Source organism: Mirounga leonina, unplaced genomic scaffold (assembly GCF_011800145.1).
Source record: "Mirounga leonina isolate KUSES-001 unplaced genomic scaffold, KU_Mleo_1.0 Mir_83, whole genome shotgun sequence".
Classification (NCBI taxonomy): domain Eukaryota; kingdom Metazoa; phylum Chordata; class Mammalia; order Carnivora; family Phocidae; genus Mirounga; species Mirounga leonina.
Window position 1 is genome coordinate 987978 of NW_023270826.1, and position 24127 is coordinate 1012104.

Here is a 24127-nt window from a genome sequence, read left to right on the forward strand (position 1 = left end):
TGGTTTTCACAAAGCTACATATCTATTTTATCTTTTTTTTCTTAAGCAACATATTTCAATAAAAAATGTTTTTAAGGTTACCCATCCCTCCAATAAGAGATCACTGTCAATGATACATAAGAAAAAAATTAGATGGTAAAACTAAAAATGCACTTTAGGTTGACTTTAAGCATAAATTGTTAAATAACAGTAGTGGCTCCACTTTTGGAGCCCAATATCACAGGTACTGTGCTGAGGACTTTCCTTGTATTAACTCTACCTCACGACAGCTCTATAATAGAGATGCTATTATAGTTACCAACATTCTACAGATGAGGAGACAAAGGCTCAGAGAGATTAAGAAATTTGCTCATGGACACAGCTGGTAAGCAGCAGAGCAAGGATTCAAACCCAGGCAGCCTGATTCCAGAGCATATACTCTTAGACACTCTGCTCCTCTGGGAATGAAAATGTCCGACAATGGGCTATTAGGGGCAGAAAATTCCTACACCAGGGGCGCCTGGGTGGCTCAGTTGGTTGGGCAACTGCCTTCGGCTCAGGTCATGATCCTGGAGTCCCGGGATCGAGTCCCGCATCGGGCTCCCTCCTTGGCAGGGAGTCTGCTTCTCCCTCTGACCCTCCCCCGTCTCATGTGCTCTCTCTCTCTCATTCTCTGTCTCAAATAAATAAAATCTTTAAAAAGAAAGAAAAGAAAATTCCTACACCAAAGGTGAATGTGATATTTGAAAAGATTTGGATACAAATAATCAAAGTGTGTATATTTTTGGAAGTCTATTATGAGAGATGGCCATTTGTAAGCTTTAAAGCCCTATATTTAAGAAACAAATGAAAATACCAAGTGAACATGTTTTATTTGATGCCATGTGAGTACATTTCTTCTAATTGGAATTTGGTCAGATTTTCTTGTCATGGGAATGGACTATTGATATTCAACTAGCAGAATTTTTTATATGGCATTAGTCAAAAAATATTACTTTCTTTGTACACTATGCCTAAACACAGCAATCTCAATGTTGAAAGCTAAACATATTAATCTGAAGTCTGTAGAACTGTAGGAGCCTTCTGACAATAATTTTAAAAACCATAATAAAATAAATATATAAATATTTATAATTTGTATATTTATAATATATATAATTTATATTTTATATTTACTTTTATAAATTTATAATATATAATGTATTAAAATAAATGCATATTTTATTTTTATAAAAATAAAATAAAAAGCTATAATAAGGATTGCCACAATTAAGGATGCCTTTCCATGTAATGTACACAATGACTAACACTGATACACGATATATAGAAAACTTAAGGGAGTATCCTAAGTTCTCATCACAGAGAATTTTTTTTTCCTTTTTCCTTTTCCTCTTTATATTGTATCTACGTGAGAAGATGGGTGTTAGCTGAACCTATTATGGTAATCATTTCACAATATATGTAAATCAAGCCATCACGCTATAATCTTAAACTTATACAGTGATGTATGTCAATTATTTTCAAGAAAACTGGGGGAAAAAAAAGATGTCGTTTATCTCAGGGCAAGATCATCCATTATTTAACACAGGAAGAAGGAAATTGCAGAAAATCAAGAGACACACATCAATGGAAGGATTTCGCACTTCCTGTATTTCCTATGAAATGGAGTGTCAAGAAATTTGACAGCTATTTCTTGAACCACTTCTGCCAGAAATGAAATTCTGACCCCCTTAATTGATTTCCCAAGTCAAAAATTATGGGCCCATGAATATATCCAGTAACAACTCTTACTTCTTTTGGGTCACTGAAGAAGAAATTTCTCTTATTCAATAATTAAAATCATAAAAAGCAGGCAAGCATGGTTCCTAACCTATGCAGATAGGCAGACATTGCATGTTCTCCTTACTTGATGCAGACAGGCAACCATTCTCTGGAAAGAGGCTCACAAAACTTGACCATGTGTTGCTAAAAACTATCCCACAGTCACAGGATATTACTCCCTTCTGCTTTCCATGAAAAGGTAAAAAGCCTTTGTGCCCCAGCGTCAGGGGAGTCTCAGGCCTCAGGCAGGAGATTTTCTTAGCATCAGGCTCATCGGAATTATCCCTGTTACAGGCAGGTACTGCTGTGTAATCACTTGGGTATTTTGCCATTTAGATCCTACCACTACCAAGAAAGGTATTGTTTTAGGGATGCCTGGGTGGCTCAGCTGGTTAAGCGTCTGCCTTTGGCTCAGGTCATGATCCCAGGGTCCTGGGATCAAGTCCCACATCGGGCTCCTTGCTCAGCAGGGAGCCTGCTTCTCCCTCTGTCTGCTCTGCCTGTCGCTCCCCCGCTTGTGGTCTCTCTCTGACAAATAAATAAAATCTTTAAAAAAAAAAATGCATTGTTTTAGGCTGAGAGAACCCTGTAAGCCAAGTGAAGCTAAAAAATAAATGCTTTCAAAATGGTAATTTCAAATGGATAGAGAAGAGTAATGAGAAAACTGCAAACAGTAGCACAGACATTCCAAACTCAAAAGAAGTGTGGCACCAGGGGTGCCTGCGTGGCTTGGTTGTTAAGCGTCTGCCTTTGGCTGGGGTCATGATCCCAGGGTCCTGGGATCAAGCCCCGAGTCGTCTGCCTTTGGCTGGGGTCATGATCCCAGGGTCCTGGGATCAAGCCCCAAGTCGGGCTCCCTGCTCAGCGGGAAGCCTGCTTCTCCCTCTCCCCCTGCTTGTGTTCCTTCTCTCACTGTGTCTCTGTCAAATAAATAAATAATATCTTAAAAAAAAAAAAAAGTATGGCACCAAATGAATATGATCAAAGGAAATGTGCCATAATTACCAGCTTACAAAGTGTATTTTCACTTTAAAAGTACTGAAAATTACCTCATACTCAATATACCCATATCACAGTAAGAGGTCAGTAAAGACAGGGCCTAGATTCTTGGGTTAGCAACTACTCAACACTGAGTACAAATACTTACCTACCCCTAAATGCAAAGTGTGGGAAAATAACTATCATAGCAAAATTTCACATCACATCAATAACTACTTAACAACAACCCACAGACTACACATCTAGAAGCTAAATTTAAAATTAAACCCCCCCACATATGAGATATAAATTCATCATTCCTGTAATTCGTGACTCAAAAGCAAAGAAGATATTAGGTTTGACTTTAATGCAATAGCTTAATGTTGAGAATATGGTAATTGGACTTTAGAACAAAATTTTGAAGATGACAACTACATTTCAAATCCAGTGAATGCAAGCAATGAACATCATCTAGATTTGAGCTGTGATGATGGATTTCTAGTTTTGGATATAACTTATTTGGCTTTATTAATAATTATTTCTAGATTTTAAGGAAGATCAAAATTTACATACATTTTGTTGTTATTTAGCCATGATTCTCACCGACAGTTTTTATTAGAGCTTATCCAAATTCCTTGGTTACTTGTCTCATACAAACTGTAAAATATTTGATTTATTCACATATACAAGCATCAAGTTAAAATTCCTTTGCATTTATTTTAAATGGTTTGTTCCATTTTTTACTCAAATATTTGTATGTATTAAAGCTATATGTAAAAGAAATTCAATTTTATTTTTATATTATGGCTTACTTTTTAAATCCTCTACATTCACTGAAATAAGGTATTAATATTATATTAATTTTACCAAATATGCAATGATGAGACTTTAGTTCTAGTAAATTTCCTGCTTTTGTTCCCTTTTGTATATAAGTATTTATTGACAATATCACATTTCTTTTTAGCTATGGGGCACTATACTTCTCTTCAAGATTAGTACATTACTGCATACCAGACCTAGGAACTCCTCATTAAAATACACTGTATTTATTTGAACAAAATAATGATTATGCAACACACTTTAAAATATTTTTGCTACATATAAAAAGTATTTAATTTTTTCCAAAAAATTACTCCATAAAATTGCAATGCATTGTGTATACTTACCTTATCTTATATGCCAGCAAATATGATAGTTCCAGAAGAATACTGATATCCATCACATTAAATTGCCCATTAATTTGCCCTTTGTTGGTACTATAGTTTGTTGAAATTAATTTCTGAGGTTTTGTTGTATAATTATATAAGCATTGAAGCTTAGGAATTATACCTAATTTTATGTTGATACATGTTTAATTAACATTATAATAAAATTCAGGAAGAATCCAATGTTACACAATATTAGATCTAGCTAGTAGTCTAAGCTGGGACTATAACAGGTATCAAAAAGCTTAGCAACCAATTTTAACAATAGTAAAAAATAAAAGGAAATTTGGTCAATTTATTTGATTTTGGTATATGGTACTTATGCTGTTAAAACATTAGTACTTCGACAAAAACTGTGAGGATGGAAGGATAGCTTTTGTAACTAAAGATGTCAGATTGAGGAATTAATGTGGTCAGAATTTTAGATAGCATCTCCAATTCCCTCATCTTACAGAAGAGAAAAAAAAGATACGGAAGCTGAACTAGGAGTTCTGGTGTCCTTTGCCACTGTAATTTTTGCTTCTGAAAAATACAATTTGCACCAGACACAAAAATACTTATAAAACAATGAGCATCAAGTATGGCTAAGTGTCTCATTTTCTTCTTTGGTCAAAGTGAAAAGTGGTACTCTGAGGATAGAAATCACAAAAATGCTTGCCCAGTAAAGGTGGTATGCATCAATTCAATTAGAAACTAATTTGGAAAACAGTATTTTCTCATTAGCAAATTTCTATAGCTGGACCTTTTGATGACACTTCTGCAGAACACAAGATACATCATTTATATAGGGTATATAATAATGTTCTATAGGGATATGCTAATTTTTAGCTGGTAAAAATAATTTAGTGGAATATAAAATCTTTGCCCAAGTAAACAAGAAAATCTGTTGCATTCCTTATGTCATTACTTTTTAAAGATACTTCAGCCTATAAGACCTTTTTAAAACACCTAAATTATAAAAAATTAATACTATAAAAACTAGCCATTTATTTCACTCTTCTACTACTACAAATCAATCCTTTGCTAAAGATCAACCCATTACAGCTCAAAATACACTACTACACCATATGTATAGTCTTCATGATGTCATTAATCAATAAGTATAATAATTATTCTAGTATTTTTAAATTAATTCCATAATTTATTTAAATTTTCTAAATGAACTGTGTAGCAATCCAAAGTAACCAACAACCAAATCAACATTATATGCAATTATTTTCTCATTAGGAAGGTCTATATGTTAACTATCACCAAAGTACATCAGTTTTGTCAAGCAGATTTTTTTGGTGTGTGATAAACAACAAAATCGGCTTTTCAAAAAAAAAACAAATATTGCCATTAAGGCTTCAAATATATGAGGTAAAAAAATGGAAGCTATATACAAAACATCATATTATAAACTAACTAAATTCGCAATTTCAATTTAAATGGCAGGCCTGAGATTTTCTGTGGCAAAATTACCGTAATTGTTCTAAGTTAAACAAAAATTCCTAATACTAATGGTTAAGTTATTCTACGACATTTCTGCTTAAAGGTATACTTGTAGGGCTAGTTTTGTTTTGTTTTTGAGTAGGCTCCACGCCCACCGTGGAGCCCAACACGGGGCTTGAACTCATGATCCTGAGATCAAGACCTGAGATCAACAGTCAGATGCTTAACCAACTGAGCCATCCAGGCGCCCTATAGGACTAGTTTTAAGTGACATAGAGCCGTTGGTTTTTCTGTCTACCTTTTAATGTGATCCACTGAAAAATTTAAATCATAAAGGAAGTTAACAACCCCTTAATTTGTAATGAGTTTGAAGTTTATTTTACAGCACTTTTATTGACACATCATGTAACTACTGACCAGGACTGTTTACAAATGTAATGCTTGGCCTTTGAGACAATTAAAAACTTTTAAGTACTAAATTTTGTATCATGATTTGTTTAACTTAAGAAGTATTATGATGGTGAAAACTAACAGAAGAAAACCCGAAGCAAAAATAAAATGATTTCCACAAAAACTATATATTCCTCCCTTGTATCAAAGGGAGGGAGGGAAGTAGGAAGGAAAAAAGAAGAAAAGGAGAGGGGAAAAAAGATGAGAAGAGGAAGAAAAATGGCAACACAGGCAAGAAAAATACTTCTTTTTTTTTTCCTGTTTGCAAAAAGGAGGGAAACTCTGAGGTCTCAGCAAATAATGTAATCAACTGAGTCAGTTTATATTAAGGCATCTTCTTTACATATTATTGAATCCCATCATGCCTTTCATATTGCCAGCAGCACCCTGTTGAAACTGCCTCATCATTGACTGAAGTCCTGCCATTCCACCTAGAATAAAAATAGAGTAAAATCAGATAATTATTAAGTGGAACTTGAAAGATATATTTCTCTTGCCAAATAAGTACTTTAACTTCTAAAAAATTTACTGGGATCTGACTATAATTTGGTCATCAGCCTTAAAGAACATACCAATTAAAAATCTGTATTATCACCAGTATCCTTATCTATAAAACAGAAAAAAAATAACCTACCTCATCAAGTTAGAAGGAGTAAATAATATATGAAAAGATCTTAGAACAGTACCTGTCACACAGCAGGGAATCAATAAATCTAAACAAAAGAATTTTTTCTGGGGCGCCTGGGTGGCTCAGTTGGTTAAGCGACTGCCTTCGGCTCAGGTCATGATCCTGGAGTCCCTGGATCGAGTCCCGCATCGGGCTCCCTGCTCGGCGGGGAGCCTGCTTCTCCCTCTGACCCTCCCCCCTCTCATGTGCTCTCTCTCTCTCATTCTCTCTGTCTCAAATAAATAAATAAAATCTTTAAAAAAAAAAAAAAAAGAATTTTTTCTGGGAAGTCCAAGAGAGTCTTGTTGTAAATAGTAACCAATTCTGGGGAGTGGAAGAGTTGTTTCACAGGACTTATGAGAAGAAAAGAGTTCACCATTCATTAAACATCTATATGCCCAGAGCTGATAAATGCCTTCATATACATTAGCTCACTTAACTGTCACAATTTCCTGATGAGATATTATCTGTGATTTTCAGAAAATTTAAGGAACTCTCCATAGGTCACATAGCAAAAGTATAACTGGGTTTCAAAATCCTTATATAATTTCAAAGTCTCATCATTGAAAATACCCAGATTCCAAAGTAGGGCAAAAGGTCACTGGAACAAACATTAACAGAAGATGATGAAGTATCTTGCTCAAAAATAGTATCTTGCTCAAAAATCACACAGATGGCAGCAGAAGAGGGAATAAAATCTCAATTATATAGCACTATTACAACCATTCAACAGAATTCAGATGGCCATTTCCCTCAAATCATACATCTTTTGAACAGATGTTCATAATATCACAACAGAAAGCTTTTTTTTTTTTTTTAAAGATTTTATCCAGTCACTTGACAGAGAGAGACACAGCCAGAGAGGGAACACAAGCAGGGGGAGTGGGAGAGGGAGAAGCAGGCCTCCCACTGAGCAGGGAGCCCGATGTGGGGCTCGATCCCAGGACCCTGGGACCATGACCCGAGCCGAAGGCAGACGCCCAACGACTGAGCCACCCAGGTGCCCCACAACAGAAGGCTTATTAAAACTCAACCTTTATAAATTAAACTGTGTCTTATAAACTGGCAACAACTTTGTATTTACCCATGTGATGAAGAACTCTTGGATCCATCATTTTGGCCATTTGTTGATTCAGTTTTGCCATCTGCGACTGACTCACATTCTTAGACATGTCACCACCTGAAAAAAAAAGGTTTTGAGTCAATGTAGAATGCAATATAATCAGCGTATCATAGAAAGTTTAATGAACTGAGTAAAATTTTTAAAAATCACCCATAACCTTACCACCCTAACACATTATTTCTATTTGTACATATTCCCTTCTAATCTTTATCTCAATTACATACATATTTTTGAGAACATGAAGATTTGTATATATCTAAGAAGCTGTTAAAAATAATGAAAAGCTTCAGAGAATGGAAAGACCAATAATGCAATTCCATTTACCAATGAATTTCCGCCCACTTAACTGAAACTCCACAGTAAAAAAGGAAGCCAATAAAAGTGATGCATTCTGAGGCAGACCAGATAAGAGAATCCTTTAGAGAAAAGCTGCTGTGGTCTCAAGAGACAGGAAGCAAAACAGATCATCGATGCAACAACAATAAGTAAGTAGAGTTGCTTCAGGCAAAATTATTTCAAAGGAACATTAACTCTGGTACTTCTCAAAAGCATTATGAAAATGAACTTCAAAGCTGGCTAATCTGAATAAAAAATATGCATTAAGAAATATGAATAAAAGATATGTTTTTAGAAAACATAGGATAAAATCTGTAAAAAATTTTTCATGATTAATACATCTGTGTAAGATGTGAATTCTGTGTCCGTTGGTAAAGTGTCACAAGTATTTGTTTCTGAGGACTTAAAACTTCTAAAAAATATTAAGAGTTTGGTGTGACAAGACTGTGCCACATCCACTGCCCATTTCATCTTGATTGTGCCTTTATTGAGCAATCAATCAATGCTTAGATAAATGGATCTACAGTAGTTCTTTCAAGAATGGTCAGCTCTCTCTAAAATAAATAAATACATCTTTAAAAAAAAGGCCTTGGGTGCCTGGGTGGCTCAGTTGGTTAAGCCACTGCCTTCGGCTCAGGTCATGATCCTGGAGTCCCGGGATCAAGTCCCACGTCGGGCTCCCTGCTCAGCGGGGAGTCTGCTTCTCCCTCTGACCCTCCCCCCTCTCATGCTCTCTCTATCTCATTCTCTCTCTCAAATAAATAAATAAAATCTTAAAAAAAAAATACCTTAAAAAATAAATAAATAAATAAATAAAAATTTAAAAAAATAAATAAATAAATAAAAGGCCTTAAAAAAAGTGGCGCCTGGGTGGCACAACTGGTTATGCATCCAACAGGGTTTCAGCTCAGGTCATGATCTCAAGGCCATGAAATTGAGCCCCATGTTGGGTACCCCCCCCCCCCAACTCAGCTCAGCGTGGAGACTGCTTGAGATTCTCTCTTCCTCTCCCTCTGCCCCTCCCACTTGTGCTCTCCTTCTCTCTTTTTTTAAAGACTTTATTTATTTGAGAGAGAGCAAGAGAGAAGGAGAGAGAGAGAAAGCATGAGCAGGGGGAGAGGTAGATGGAGAGGGAGAAGCAGACTCCCTGCTGAGCAGGGAGCCGGATATGGGGCTTGATCCCAGGGTCCTGGGACCATGACCTGAGCCAAAGGCAGACACTTAACCAACTGAGCCCCTCTCTTTCTCTCTCTAAAATAAATAAATAAATTACAAAAAAAAAAATAGGGTTATTTGGGAAAGATGTTAAACTGACATGTGTTTAATAATCACTATCTGAAATAGCATGTGATGTGAAGAATTATAACCAGTCTTAAACATGTTTGTCTAACTTTTCTCCCTGTCACAGAAAAGAAAACAGCATAGGGTCGCCTGGGTGGCTCAACTGATTAAGCCACAGACTCTTGATTTCAGCTCAGGTCGATTTCAGGGTCATGAGATTGAGCCCCACATCAGGCAGTCACTTGAGATTCTCTCCCTCTGCTCCTCCCCCCACTCACATGCTTGCATGCTCCCGTGTTCTCTCAAATAAAGAAAGAATTAAATAATAAAATCTTAAGAAAAAGAAAATAGCATATAACAAGCAAAGAAAATAAGAAAAGTGTCAAAGACAAAAGGGATAAAAATTATATCAATACTCATCCTTTTTAGAAAGCTATTCAGTAGTATTGCTTCATCTTTGGAGATTATCTAATCAGTATATTTTGAAATAATAAGTTCACTTTAATAGTGTTTATAATACAGAAAAAAATTTTAAGAGAGGGTTAAGACAACTGTGAAAAGTAAACTTATCTTTTTACCTTACACAATACACAGCAAAATAAATTTCAGATGGGATAAAAAGTTAAAAACCTAAAAAATAAAACCAGAACAAGTAGAAAATATAGGTGGGTACTGTGGTATCAGCAAGGGGAAGGCTTTTCTGAGCATAATAGAAATCAAGAAAATGATAATCAGGCGTGGCTACACTAAAAATGAAAGCTTCCATTCACTAAAAAATACAAATAAAAATAAAAGGCAAATGAAAACTGGGTAAAATATTTGCACACATAAACCAAGGATTTTGAAGTGTTACTACAAAGCAACAGGGGGCGGAAAATGAGACAAATGAACAAGGAACCTAAGGGGTAACTCACAAAGGAAATCCAAACTAATAAATGTTTGAAGAGATGTTAAACTTGAGTAGTAATCTAAAAAACACCTACTAAAAGAAACATTTGATCATTAAATTGGAAATCTTTTTTTTAATCTTTTTATTTTTATTTTTTTTAGATTTTATTTACTTATTTGACAGAGAGAGACACAGCGAGAGCAGGAACACAAGCAGGCTTCCTGCCGAGCAGGGAGCCCTATGAGCGGGGCTCGATCCCAGGAACCTGGGATCATGACCTGAGCCGAAGGCAGATGCTTAACAACTGAGCCACCCAGGTGCCCCGGAAATCTTAAATTATTACAAAATTTATTCAGCGAGGACTATGTATCTGATCAAAGCAGACAAAATCCCTGGCTTCCCAGAAGACTGCACAGGAACTGATGTAAGAACTGATACTGATACAGCAGATGAATCAGCCTAAATATCCATCGCACAAAACAAAGATGCAAGCATAACTGGAAGAGTATTCAGTGCTTAAAAGCTGTATTTTGAAGAATATTTGGCAATATAGAAAAATAGTCATGATGTTTCAGAAGAAAGCACTAGTTATATCAAAGCACTAGTTACAGTCCTATTTGCAGTAGGACCCATAGGATTCTCTGGGGAGAAAAGGTAATGGGTGTTTTAAGTTTTTTCCATATACTTTCTTATTCTGTCTAAATTTTCTTTAATATGCATTACATCTTCATAAAAATAAAGTCATTAAGTTTGTTTTTAATTAGTGTTCATTACCTTGAATCTGAAAACAGAGAAATCACAGATCACATTCAAGAAGTACTTACAACAGAACATGAAATTCAGCAATATGTTTCCCAATACTGGCAGTACTCCCTGGCTTTAATTTCAGTTTTTCAACTTCTTTCTTTACTTTCACTGTGTTAACTAATGAGGAGCCTGTTACTTTTCTTACCTTTGAAAAGTCCTTTGATACCTCCCATCTTTTTTACCATCTGTGCAAATTTGGTATATTGTGTCAAAAGCTCTTGAACATCTCTTGTTGACACACCTGATCCTCTTGCTACTCTTTGGATTCTTCCAGGTTGCTTACTAAACACCTTGGCACCATCAGTACTGTCAAGTTCTGTAGACAAGGATTAATTACTTTCATTTACATGCAACTAACATTCATTATCAAAACAGTTACGTACAAATACCATACACACACAACAATAAAATGGTGAAACCATCACCTGATTTAACAAATGTTATCACCTGCCATGTTTGCATCTGATTTTTAAACATTAAACATATTCAAAAGAACATCTATAATATTTGTAAGCTATAAAAACAATAAAAAAAATACACATGTCCTCACCCCACAGTTTAAGTAAAATAGAACATTCTGAAAACCTTTAAAACCCATGTCCACCTTTTCCATATCTCATATCCAACTGCTCCTTATACTAAAAGTATAAGGTATATTTCAAAAAAGAAAAGTGCTCACTTTAGCTCTAAATAACTATTAACATTTAAATCATAAATTTAGGCATCTAAGCAACAGAAGTAGGTAGGTTCTATCTATCATCAACGGAATAATGGTAATATTTTCCATATAATTACTACTAGTATTTTAATCCTTTCTGTGACAAAAAGAGTGAGTTAATTCCCTCCAGTGTATTTTTAACTCTTAGAATATGAGGTGCATTTCTTCTGGCTTTCGCTGTATACAATCTCAGGAATGCAATGGACTTTAGTCAAAATTTCTATTACAACTGCATTCTCTCTACAACATCCCCCAATAAATGGTCATCTAGCCTGTCTTAATATTCCCAGATGGCCCACTATCTAATATCTAAAATATAGTAATCTATGCTATTCTATCATACCTGTAATTATGGAAAATCTTTTTACATATTAAAATAAAATAAATTTGCCTGGCACCTCTTCCTATTTGCATACATGTCTCCTTGCCAGGCACAAAGAATAAGGCTTTCAAATATTTAAGAGCTACCAAGTTTCTGGTGAATCTCCTCTAGGTTACAAATATCCAAATCTTTTGACTGTTCCTCTTAATAACATGGTTTAGAACTCCATTTATTTTTTTTTAAAGATTTTATTTTCATTTATTTGACAGAAGGAGACAGAGAGAGAGCACAAGCAAAGGGGAGCAGCAGAGGGAGAGGGAGAAGCAGACTCCTCACCGAGCAGGGAGTCCAACGCAGGGCTCGATCCCAGGACCCTAGGATCATGACCTGAGCCGAAGACAGATGCTTAACCGACTAAGCCACCCAGGTGCTTCTAGAACTCTATTTATTATCCTGATTTCCTAATATTTTCTAATTTGTCTACGCCCTCTAAGCATATCATTCAGAAGTGAACTGAAATCCAATACAATGTAAATAAGGAGCACATTATCTCATAATAAACTTACAGTCATTAAAACCTAAATCCATTTCATAAATGCAGCTTTTAAGCCACATCTTCACCATAAAATATTTAGGAAATATTTATTCTAAGACCTAAAGTGGAGTGAAGTGAAAGAAGACAGGCTAATACAGCACATCATGGTAAGCAGTATGACAGAATTAAACAAATGTCAGAAGGGGACATAATTTAAAGAAGAAAGGAAGTCAGGAAAGGCTCCATGTTGATGGTTCTTCTTCTTCTTTTTTTTTTTTTTTTTTTAAAGATTTATTTATTTATTTATTTGACAGAGAGAGAGACAGCTAGAGAGGGAACACAAGCAGGGGGAGTGAGAGAGGGAGAAGCAGGCTTCCCGCTGAGCAGGGAGCCCGATGCGGGGCTCGATCCCAGGACCCTGGGATCATGACCTGAGCCGAAGGCAGATGCTTAACGACTGAGCCACCCAGGAGCCCCGATGGTTCTTCTTTAACTGAGTAGTCCTAAAGGACAAATATGAGTTAAGTAAACAAGAGAAAGAAGCAAGGGACATTCTACAAAGCAGAACATGGATGTTTAGAATAAAAACAGTTTTGGGCGCCTGGGTGGCTCAGTTGTTAAGCGTCTGCCTTCAGCTCAGGTCATGGTCCCAGGATCCTGGGATCGAATCCCATATCGAGCTCCCTGCTCAGCGGGAAGCCTGCTTCTCCTTCTCCCACTCGCCCTGCTTGTGTTCCCTCTCTCGCTGTGTCTCTCTCTGTCAAATAAATAAAATATTAAAAAAAAAGAAGAAGAAAAACAGTTTTGTGTAGAAGAAACCAAGCTTGATAAGAGCTGAGATTTAAGAAGTTGCAAAAGTAGGTAAGGACAAGATTATAACAGAATTTGTATGCCAGGCTTAGGAGTTTGAAATTCATCATGACAACAAGAAAGAGCCATTGAAAGAGCCTGACCCCAGAATTTTTTTTTAAAGATTTTATTTATTTATTTATTTATTTGAGAGAGAGACAGAGTGCACACGAGCTCCCGAGCAGGAGGAGGGGCAGAGGGAAAGAGGGAGAGAGGGAATCTCAAGCAGGCTCCACACCCAGCACAGAGCCGGACATGGGGCTCGATCTCATGACCCCGAGATCATGACCTGAGCCGAAACCAAGAGTCAGATTCTCAACCAAGTGAGCTACCCCTGGTCCCAAAATTTTTTATGTTTAGAAAGACCATTCTTGTGGCAGTAAGGAAGACAAATTAGAAAGAGAAATGAAAAAGTTGAAAGGGAAATGTTAGGAAGCTACTGTATAACAATCTAGGTAAGAAATAATGAGTGTGTGAACTAATGTAGGGGACTCAGAGACAAAGGGAAGAGGGAAGATATGAGAATTATTTAGCAAGTGGAACTCACTAAACCTAAGGTAATGTTAAGGTTCCTATATTCCACTAGAAGTGGTAAAAAACTAATAGAAATAAACTGTGATAAGTTTAAATGCATATACGTATTGTAATACCACACAGTTCAATATGTATGCATATTGTAATACCTAAAGCAACCATTAAGAAAATTATTTTTTAAAATACACTCAGAAAAATTATAGGTACTAAATAACTTATAAATAATAATTATTCTATAATAATTATAGAATACTAAATAACATTCAAGTAACTCAGGAAAGTAGAAAAGAAAAATCAGAACAAAAATCGCAGGGAACAAACAGAACAAAAAATAAAATGGCAGAACTAAATCCTAATATATCAATAATATATCCGCTAAAAGAGAGTATATGAGAATGTGTTAACAGAAAAAAAATAACCCAATTACATGCTGTTGACATAAAACTCACTTTGAATATAATGATATAGGCAGGTTAAAAGTAAAAAGATAGAAAAAGATAAACAATGCAAACAACTGATTAAAAGAAAGCTATATTAATATTAGACAAAACAGACCAGGGACAAAGGAGGACATTACATACATAATGACAAAAAGGTCAATTCACCAAGAAGACCTAACAATCCTAAATGTGTACTGTACCCAACAAAAGAGCTTACCAGACATGAAACTTACAGAACTAAGAGGAGAAAAGTTAGGTACTTCAATACCTTCATCTCCATAATCAACAGAACCACTAGACAGAAAATCAGCAAGGATATAAATCTAGGTTGACCCCAGTTTCTAGCTTGGGTGACTGAGTAGATAGATCTCTATCAGACAGATGGAAGTGTCACTCACCAAGGGAGAAAACTACATTTTGGATCCGTGCCTCAGAAAACTTTCAAACCTGTAAATAGAGATGTCTGTCCACCATTTAGTGAGCATCTAGAAAAGAGGTGGTCCAGCTCTTGAGCCAGAAAGCCTGAATTTGACGCCCAGTCTCTCCATTCTGTAGCTAGCATCCTTGGGCAAATTACTCAACTTTCCTGTATCTCAGTTTCCTAATCTGCAAAAGCCAGATAATAATGGCTTTTAACCCCAGAACTGTCCCTTGAGAGTTACTATGATGATTAGATGGGTTAATATATGTAAAGCACTCAGGACAGAGTAAATACTCTAGATATGGCTGCAATTATTAATTCTACATACAAAACTTTTTGTGGTGTTGAAGATACAGAGATGAGAAAGACACAATCTTATTTGGGTTACTATGAAAGCCTAGAGCTCAGGAAAGAGGTAGAGACTACAAAAAATAATCGGTCAAGCAGTAGAGAAAGCACAGAAGTGGATGAATTATTCAAAGAAAATGAGCAGAATGAGAAGAAACATTGGCTGAGGACAGAACCTGTAGTATATAGTCACTTTAGGGGCAGGGTGAAAAAGTGACTGAGTTAACAAGAAAGGTAAGGGTAAAATTGGGGAGATGGTATAACAGAAGCCAAAAAAAAAAGGTGATTAACAACAGCCAATGTTGTAAAGGTCAAGAAAAAGACTGAAAAAAATTCACTGGAACAGCCCAGTACGTTACTGGAAATCTTTGTATGGTCTATTTCCACATAGTGGTGGGGACAGAATTCAGATTTCAGTAGTTTGAGAAAAATACCAACTGTTCTTTCAAGAAGTTTGACTGAAAAGAGAAAAAAAGAGTAAAAAAGCATGAGGGAGAAGTACAGCCCAGAAAATGTGAAATTAAGAATGTTTATATGCTGATGGGGAAGAAAAGTCAGTAGGTAAGAAGAGACTGGAGATACAGGAAAGTATTTTATTGAGGGTATATCTTCCCTCTTCTTCTGCTTACCCCTCCCCCACTTGTGCACGCACACGCTCTCTCTCCCCCCACCAAAAAGAGACTGAAATCTTGAGAGTTTCAGTGCAAAATAAGTTTGTAAACATTGCTTAAACTATCTCTCTTACAGGTTTCCAATTCATGTTAGCATATGAGAGTTCTGAGGAAACTTATAATAAATAAACTTAATAGTTTTTTAACCCAGAATTTCCCCAAATTTATTTGACTACAGAACTCTTGAGTGATTTCTATCATCATCATGAAGAACAAGTGTTCTTTGGAGAATACTGGAGAGTGTTTGGAGAAACACTGTACTAGACATTTCTCTCTATGATGAAGTCAATCCAGTAGTCATAACCCTTTGAGTAAGAGCTTTCCAACAGCTACAAATCTACCTAACTATAATCTTCCATTCTAAATTTTTTGCCCATCTTGTCCACAAGAACACAGTGAAACTATCCACTTGCAAATATTCAGAACATTGTCCTCTAGATCAAGTAATCTGCCATCTTACCTTGGTCATTCATACTATCCATTATCGTCATTAATTTCTTTAGCCTTGCCATTGACTCCTGTTCATTTCCTTTGCTCATAAAGTCTGTTCCAAAACCAGGGATCATCCCCTAAAACAAATATATTTAAACATAAAATCAACAATAGCTTGAGATTAAATTGTTCAGAATGTTCACATTTAACTACTGGCTTTAATTTTGAAACAAAGTTTTTAAAATGTTTTTTTACCCAAATAGCAAAAATAACGAAAGCAAATGCATCTATTCTTAAAAATTTTAATGAAAAACAGAAGAAGATAAGAAAAAACTTTTTAGGATAACTAACCAAGATCTGACTGAAGGGGCCCATTTTCATGATATTTTGAAATTGTTCATACATGTCTCGCAATGTAAACTGACCTGAAATACAATATAAATGGTTCAGATACATTAGAGAATGTACATTTCCATTCAGTAAAATTAATCTTTTTCTTAGTCATGGGTTCATCCTGAAGCACACTCGCAAAACATCTAATCAATAAACATTCCTGAGCAGTTACTATGGGCAAGATCATAGGATGAATGCAGCGGAGAATATAGAGATACATAGACAGATTCTATCCTAGAGAAGCTTACATTCTCTCAGAGAAGATGGACAAAAACAAATATACAAAAAACTTGAACACAAGGCAGACAAACTCTACCCACTAGGATGACTAAAAAGCCTGACAACACCAAAAGTTAAAGAAGACATGGAGCAAGGAGAACTCTCATACACTGCTGGTGAGAATGAAAAATGGCAAAAACACTTTAGAAGATTATTTGGCATTTCCTAAACAACTTGGCTGTCCACGGACATGAAAACAATAGACTATGGATGAAATACTACTCAGCAATAAAAGAACAAGCTACAGGTACATGCAACTAGATGGACGAATGTCAAAAATTTATGCTGAATCAAAGAAAGTAGGTAGGGGGGAGGACATAACTCTAGGATTTCTACAATATGGTGTACTTACTGGGAAGGAGAATGAACAAACTTTCTAGTTAATGGGAATGTTGTTTCCTGATGGATATAGGTTATTGTGCATTTGTCAAAATTGATGGAATTATCAAGCATCTCGTTATATGTAAATTAACTTCAATTAACAACAACAATAACCCAGAGTATTTTCTATTTATGTCCTAAAGATATAACTGGAAAAGGTATTTGGGTTTAGCCATTCTGAATTTTAGTGGCAGTACAATATTTTATTTTTTTTATTTTTTAAAGATTTTATTTATTTATTTTGACAGAGAGAGACAGCGAGAGAGGGAACACAAGCAGGGGGAGTAGGAGAAGGAGAAGCAGGCTTCCCGCAGAGCAGGGAGCACGATGCAGGGCTCAATCCCAGGACCCTGGGATCACGACCTGAGCCGAAGGCAGATGCTTAATGACTGAGCCACCCAGGTGCCCCTTAAGTGGCAGTACAATATTTTAAAGGAAATGTTAGAGCCGGTAGCTAGAAATGCAAAATTAAACAGTGGTAGAAAAAGTTAAGGCTGAAATACATATTTGGCCATTATACAGAAGTGACCATTGAAGCCATGATAGTATAAGAAATCCACTGTCATGGAACCCAAGTGAAGAGTTTGAAAACAAAAGAAAGATAACACATCCAAGGAAAAGAAGAAAGGTTACTACTTTTGCCCTTGGTGACCTCAGAAATGAGTAGAATGCTAAGAGCAGAAGCAAAATGCAGACATAAGGAGAGACCTAAGAGTCAAAAAGTAGACCTACTAGGGATACAGTTTAATGTGGTGGTGGAAGCAATGGTAGGGCTGTTCAGTATAGATGAAGGTGGGGAAAAGAACCCACAATGAGGGATAGAATCATTCATTCAACAAATATTTATTAAAGATCTACTAAGTGCCACAAATTGTGCTAGGTACTGTAAACGTAAAAGGTGAGGAAGACAGCTATGAAACTTACCTACACCTTCAGCAGGGAAGACAGATATCTAATAACTGTGATGAATCATACAAAAATTACAGGGTGCAATGGAAACATAAAGCAGAGAGTTCTAACTCAGTCCAGGGATCAGGTAAAATGTCCCTAAAGAAGGAGAGACTGAAGTATGAGTAGGAGTTAGCCAGTATGGCTGGGGAGAGGAGGGTGGAAGTAGGAAGAAGAGAGGACACCTGTCTAACAGGCAAAGGCACAGAGGTGACAGACAACAATGTACATTTAAGAAGCTGAGTAAAATTCAGCATGACTGGCACATGGAACGTTAAGAACAGCATCAAAAATGATATGGAAGATATGGGCCAGATGATAGTCATTTTTTTTTCTTTAAGACTTTAATCTCTACACCCAACATGGGCCTTAACTCACAACTCTGAGATCAGGAGTCGAATGCTCCTCCGACTGAGCCAGCCAGGCACCCCCAATGGTAGAGTCTTTTAAAAACATTGTAAGGGCAATGGGAAGCCACTGAAAGATTTTAAGGCAGTAATTGGATCAGACTTGCATTTTTCAAAGATCATTTGGCTACGGTATAAAAAATAGATCCAAGGGGAAGAGTCCAAGAAACAGGAAGATTGTTAAAATTAGAATAAACAATCTAGGCAAGAGATAAACTTGCATAATTGCAGGAGCTGAAGAAAAGGGAATGGAATGAAGATATTTAGGAGGGAGAATTACTAGGACAAGCTGACTGATGGGAAAAGGAAAGGGCAGAGCCAGGAAGAAATAAGAGAGTCCGGGGCGCCTGGGTGGCTCAGTTGGTTAGGCGACTGCCTTCGGCTCAGGTCATGATCCTGGAGTCCCGGGATCGAGTCCCACATCGGGCTCCCTGCTCGGTGGGGAGCCTGCTTCTCCCTCTGACCCTCCTCCCTCTCATGCTCTCTGTCTCTCATTCTCTCTCTTGCAAATAAATAAAATCTTAAAAAAAAAAAAAAAAAATAAGAGAGTCCGTGACAACACCCAAGTTTCTGCCTCTGGCAATAAGACTAATTAGCATTCACTGATGATAACAATAAGGTGAGACATTAGGATGGGAAGATACGGATATGCTGAATTTGAAGTGTTGATGGACCATCCAAGAATGGTCTAGTAAGCCTATCAGTCTGAAGCTCCAGAGAAAAGAGGGCCTAGCATTGATCCCTGAAGAACATCAACATTTCAGAAAGGGATAAAGGCTTTGGTAACTGACAAGATAAGTGAGAAAAAGCAGAGGCAGGATAGTATGTGACCATGGAAACTGACAGTAAGATCATTTGGAGAAAACCGGAAATGGTCAATAATAATATATGTTGAAAGCTTCTGATTTTATACACATCTGATTTTATACACATCAACTGATTTAATCTTCACAACTCTACGAAGAAGAGATTTAGTATTACCTATTTTTTACAGATAAGGAAATTAAGGCTAAGTAATTCGAAAAAGTTACACAGCTAAAAATAGATCAGATATAAATTCAGATATGATAGATTTAAGAACCTGAGCTCTTATTCACAACATATATCTCTACAGGAGTGGTCTTTTTAATGTGGTATAAAAAAATGTGTGCTTAATCTCATCTAAATTTCTATATATATAATATATACACACACACATAATTTATAAGTAAACAGATTAGAGTGTTCCAACTTACATTTAACCTGTTCTACTTCAAGAAACCCAATGAAAACCTCAATTTTAACCTTAAGGCAATTTGATTACAAGGAAGAAAACAAAAACACTCAATTCTACAATTGTTCACATATCTGAGATTTAAAATGATCTGCGCATAAATCATGTAGGAAATAAACATTTGACGAATTGAACTTTAATAATAGATTTATCATTTCAAACAAATTAACAGTAGCTTTATCAAAAAGAAATCATGGGAAGACATCTGAAAGCAAATGCTTTTGCTTCTCATATACCATGTTTCAACTTCTCTATAAGTGCTTCATTGTCATCCAACTTCAACTCATTGACTTTATCTATCAGTCCTTCAATGTCGCCCATGCCTACAAGACCCCAAAAAAAAGAAAAATTAACAATAGTATATGCTGCTTTACATTATACAAAATACATGCACAGAGATAATACTCCTGTGGGATCGCAGGTAAGATATTCCTACTATACTTTTCAGGTGAGAAAACCGAAACTCGAGATGTTAAGTGACAAAGCAGGGACTCCAGCCCAGGGTTTTATTCCCAATTCCATGCTCTCTAACTCTATTACCTGGTACAAAAAGTTTTACTGCCATTCCCCCTGCTATTACCACAACTACATATTTTTGTATTGTGCTCTAAAACTTTTCCGAAGAACTTTCCATCTAATAGCTCATTCCACCACTCTAACCACAAGAAGCAGAAAAACCATCACCCTTACTTTTTACAGGTGAGGAAGATAAATCATAAAAGGTAATGATTTTCCTGAACTAGTCAATGAGAGGGCGAGATTAAAGTCCTAATCTGTTTTAAATATCCATGCTATTTTCTTGGAGATTTTTCTATATCCCCACCACTGCACATACCAAGAAGCTTGCTGATGAAAGGCTGTGTTTTGAAAGGTTCAAAGTCATCTATGTGTTCCCCTGTACCAATGAAAATAATTGGACTTTTTGTGGCGGCAACTCTGCAAAGAAAAAGGTAACACGAAATAATCTCAAAAAGGCAAACAAATTTCAAAACAGATTTCAAAGTAATTAGACAAAGGTACACAGTTCCAAGTTTCTTTTCATTTGTTAAAACAGAACTATTATCAGAAAGACTCCAAAATTCTGTTTCTATTTAAACTTCTTTTATAGACCATATTAGGTCCAATACTGGAATCTATCTTTTTTTTTTTTAACTGGAGTATATATTGGAATATATTTTCAATGATCAATAAGAAAGCCATAAATACACAGACACAGACAGACAGACAGACACACACACACACACACACACCATATGACCAAGACATAGGACAATAGCATCAATGACACTTACGCACTGAGCGCACCACCTCCTTTTGCGTGGCCATCAAGTTTTGTCACTATGACAGAGGCTACATCTACTTTATCTTTAAAAGCCTTTGCCTGGGCTTCACAAGCCTGCCCAATGGAGGCATCCATCACATAAACAATGTTATCGGGTTGCTGGAAAATTTAAGTAAGAAAGAAACATATTTTTACTGCTCTTAAGCAAATTTCCTCATTAGAAGCTATAGAAAAATATTTATTATAAGTAATTATTCATAAAATCAATAAATACTTATTGAGGGAGTACTATGTATTAGGCACCATTTAGGTCCTGAGACAAAGAGATAAACAAGAAAATCCTTGTCCTTGTGAGACTTATATTCTAGTCAGAAGAGACAGATAATAAATGGGCAAGTAAACATTTCAGATGTACAATTAAAATGGGATAGAGAATATCAGTTTTGAGGTGTGGGAGACTTCTTTAGGTAGGGCGGCCACATGAGGTCTTTCCAGAGATAACATTTGAGATGAGGCCTGAATAAAGAGGAAAAAAGTTATCCAAAGGTCTGGAGGAATCACATTCCAGGCAAAGGGAATACTAAAAGTAAGTAAGAGGAAAAAAGTTGAAGAGTGTGCACTAAAACCAAAATGAGTAAAACAGTTCAGGTTATTTCCCTTAGTTCTGCTCAACTAGGTCAAAATAATGTCATGGCGAAAAAGAAACTTACTAGCATTAACCATTAGCTAAAGAATTACTGCCAACTCCTCAATGGCAAAACATGGGCTCATGGGCAAAATACATTCTACAGATTATCTAGAAAGTGCTTCTTTTCTCTAAATTATTTCCATCACAATTTTAAAGAGACCAAATGATCATTAATATTTTTAAATGCTTCATTTTGAAAATCCTTCAAAATTCATCTAAAGTAAATGTCCCAATTTAATTTAAATAATTTACAGAAAGAAAATTCAGTAGAGGGGCGCCTGGGTGGCTCAGTCGGTTAAGCGTCTGCCTTCAGCTCAGGTCGTTATCCCAGGGTCCTGGGACTGGGCCTGAGTCAGGCTCCCTGCTCAGCTGGGAGTCTGCTTCTCCCTCTCCTTCTGCCCCTCCCCCTGCTCCTTCTCTCTCTCTCTCCCTCATTTCCTCTCTCTCTCAAATAAATAAATAAAGCCTTAAAAAAAAAAAAGACTGTCCTAGTAACAGAGGCTGAATAAAGCATTTTTTTAAAGAAATCAATAGATATTAAAAGTTAATTCTAAATTTTTCTTTTTTTTCTTATATATACAATAAGATGATTGAGAAAGGAAAATTTTTTTGATACTTAACTCATGAAAATTTCATATCTAGTGTAGAGAAGATTAAGTCCTTACCATACAGATATACAGACTGAAAATAGAAATAAATTACTTGGCATACAGACAAAAAATAATTTATATGGATCTTAAACTCAATCAGGCGTTGTAATTAAATTAACCAAAATCCTTACAATGTTGTTAAATTGAAAGTTACTTACTATAGCATTAGCAACTTGAAGCATTTCTTCAAACAAAGAGTCTTCCTGTTTATGGCGGCCACTTGTATCAACAATAATAATTTCAAAATTTTCATTTTTGAATTTCTCCACTCCTTCAGAGGCAATGATAACAGGATCCATTTCTGTATAGCTATTTAACAAGGACAAATGATTTAATAACAACTGCAGAACAAAACTTTCAAATACTAATTTGCAATTGTTAGTGTACCTTTATTCAGAAAAAGTCATAATGATCACAATTTCAATTTAGAAGAAAAAATCTAATATTAAAAACAGCAAACAAAATGATAAAAATTAAAAATAAAGATAGCAAACCACTTCCAGAGCAGCATAAAGCAATATCCAGTTTTCCAATTACAAAATTCTATGTGATTCTGCTGCATGTCTTATCTTGAATGAATTGTATTTCCCTCAAATACTTTTTATATTTTCTTTACTAAGTGAATGTTTCACACATGCTTTCCTGTTTAACACCCTTTTGCAAGCATTTTATAAAACCATTAAATATTCTTGTAAAACATGACTTTTAGGCTGTATAACATTCCATCATATGGTTATACTATCATTTATTAAAGAAATGCCCTACTGTTGGTCATTTGAAGTATTTCCAATTTCTTAGTATTAAAAATATAGTCAATATAAAGAGTTCATAATGTTGTTTCTTTGAAATTGTTATGACATACTCCTACAGCTTGAATTTGGATCAAATGATCTGATAATTTAGGCTTTTGGTTTCTTTTTTGTTGATTTTGATGGGAGTTCCCTGGGACTCCAGGATTTGGATGTCTGTTTCCTTCCCCAGATTAGGAAAGTTTTCAGCTATTATTTCCTCAAATAAATTTTCTGCCCCTTTTTCTCTCTCTTCTTCTGGGACTCCTACAATATGAATGTTATTACATTTAATGGGTAAGCTTTTGGTTTCTAAAAGGAAAATGTCTTCCATAAAAATTTAATTTCATTCCTAATTTAACCACATTTTCATAATCCTCAAAAATCTTTTAACTTTAAAATCAAGAAATGAGATTGTATTTTAATCTGCACTGTTTTCAGAAGTGGCAACTTTTTTTTTTTTAAGATTTTATTTATTTATTCGACAGAGAGAGACACAGCGAGAGAGGGAACACAAGCAGGGGGAGTGGGAGAGGGAGAAGCAGGCTTCCTGCAGAGCAAGGAGCCCAAAGCGGGGCTCGATCCCAGCACCCTGGGATCATGACCTGAGCCAAAGGCAGGCTTAACGACTTAGCCACCTTAACGACTGAGCCACCTAGGTGCCCCAGAAGTGGCAACTTTTTATACAGATCAATGCTGTCAAATGAAAAGACGTATGTTAAAAAAAGTTTTCCCTCTAAATTAACAATAATAATCAGATAGGAAGGCATTTAATAAGAAAATGTGTGAGATTTAAATGAA

At 35.8% G+C, this 24127-nt stretch overlaps 1 protein-coding gene across 1 annotated transcript in view; it reads right to left on the reverse strand.

The window, feature by feature from the left end:
- Window positions 1-5787: 5787 nt before the first annotated feature.
- Window positions 5788-24127, reverse strand: part of LOC118002827 (signal recognition particle 54 kDa protein) — a 41803-nt gene continuing 23463 nt past the window's right edge. The window contains exons 8-16 of the mRNA XM_034993426.1: window positions 22697-22847; window positions 21211-21359; window positions 20754-20854; window positions 20155-20241; window positions 16589-16662; window positions 16266-16374; window positions 11113-11283; window positions 7616-7711; window positions 5788-6295 (exon numbers count right to left, since the gene is read on the reverse strand). Of these exons, the coding sequence (XP_034849317.1) occupies window positions 6204-6295; window positions 7616-7711; window positions 11113-11283; window positions 16266-16374; window positions 16589-16662; window positions 20155-20241; window positions 20754-20854; window positions 21211-21359; window positions 22697-22847 (1030 nt within the window). The 3' untranslated portion in view covers window positions 5788-6203. The remainder of the gene's footprint in view (window positions 6296-7615; window positions 7712-11112; window positions 11284-16265; window positions 16375-16588; window positions 16663-20154; window positions 20242-20753; window positions 20855-21210; window positions 21360-22696; window positions 22848-24127) is intronic.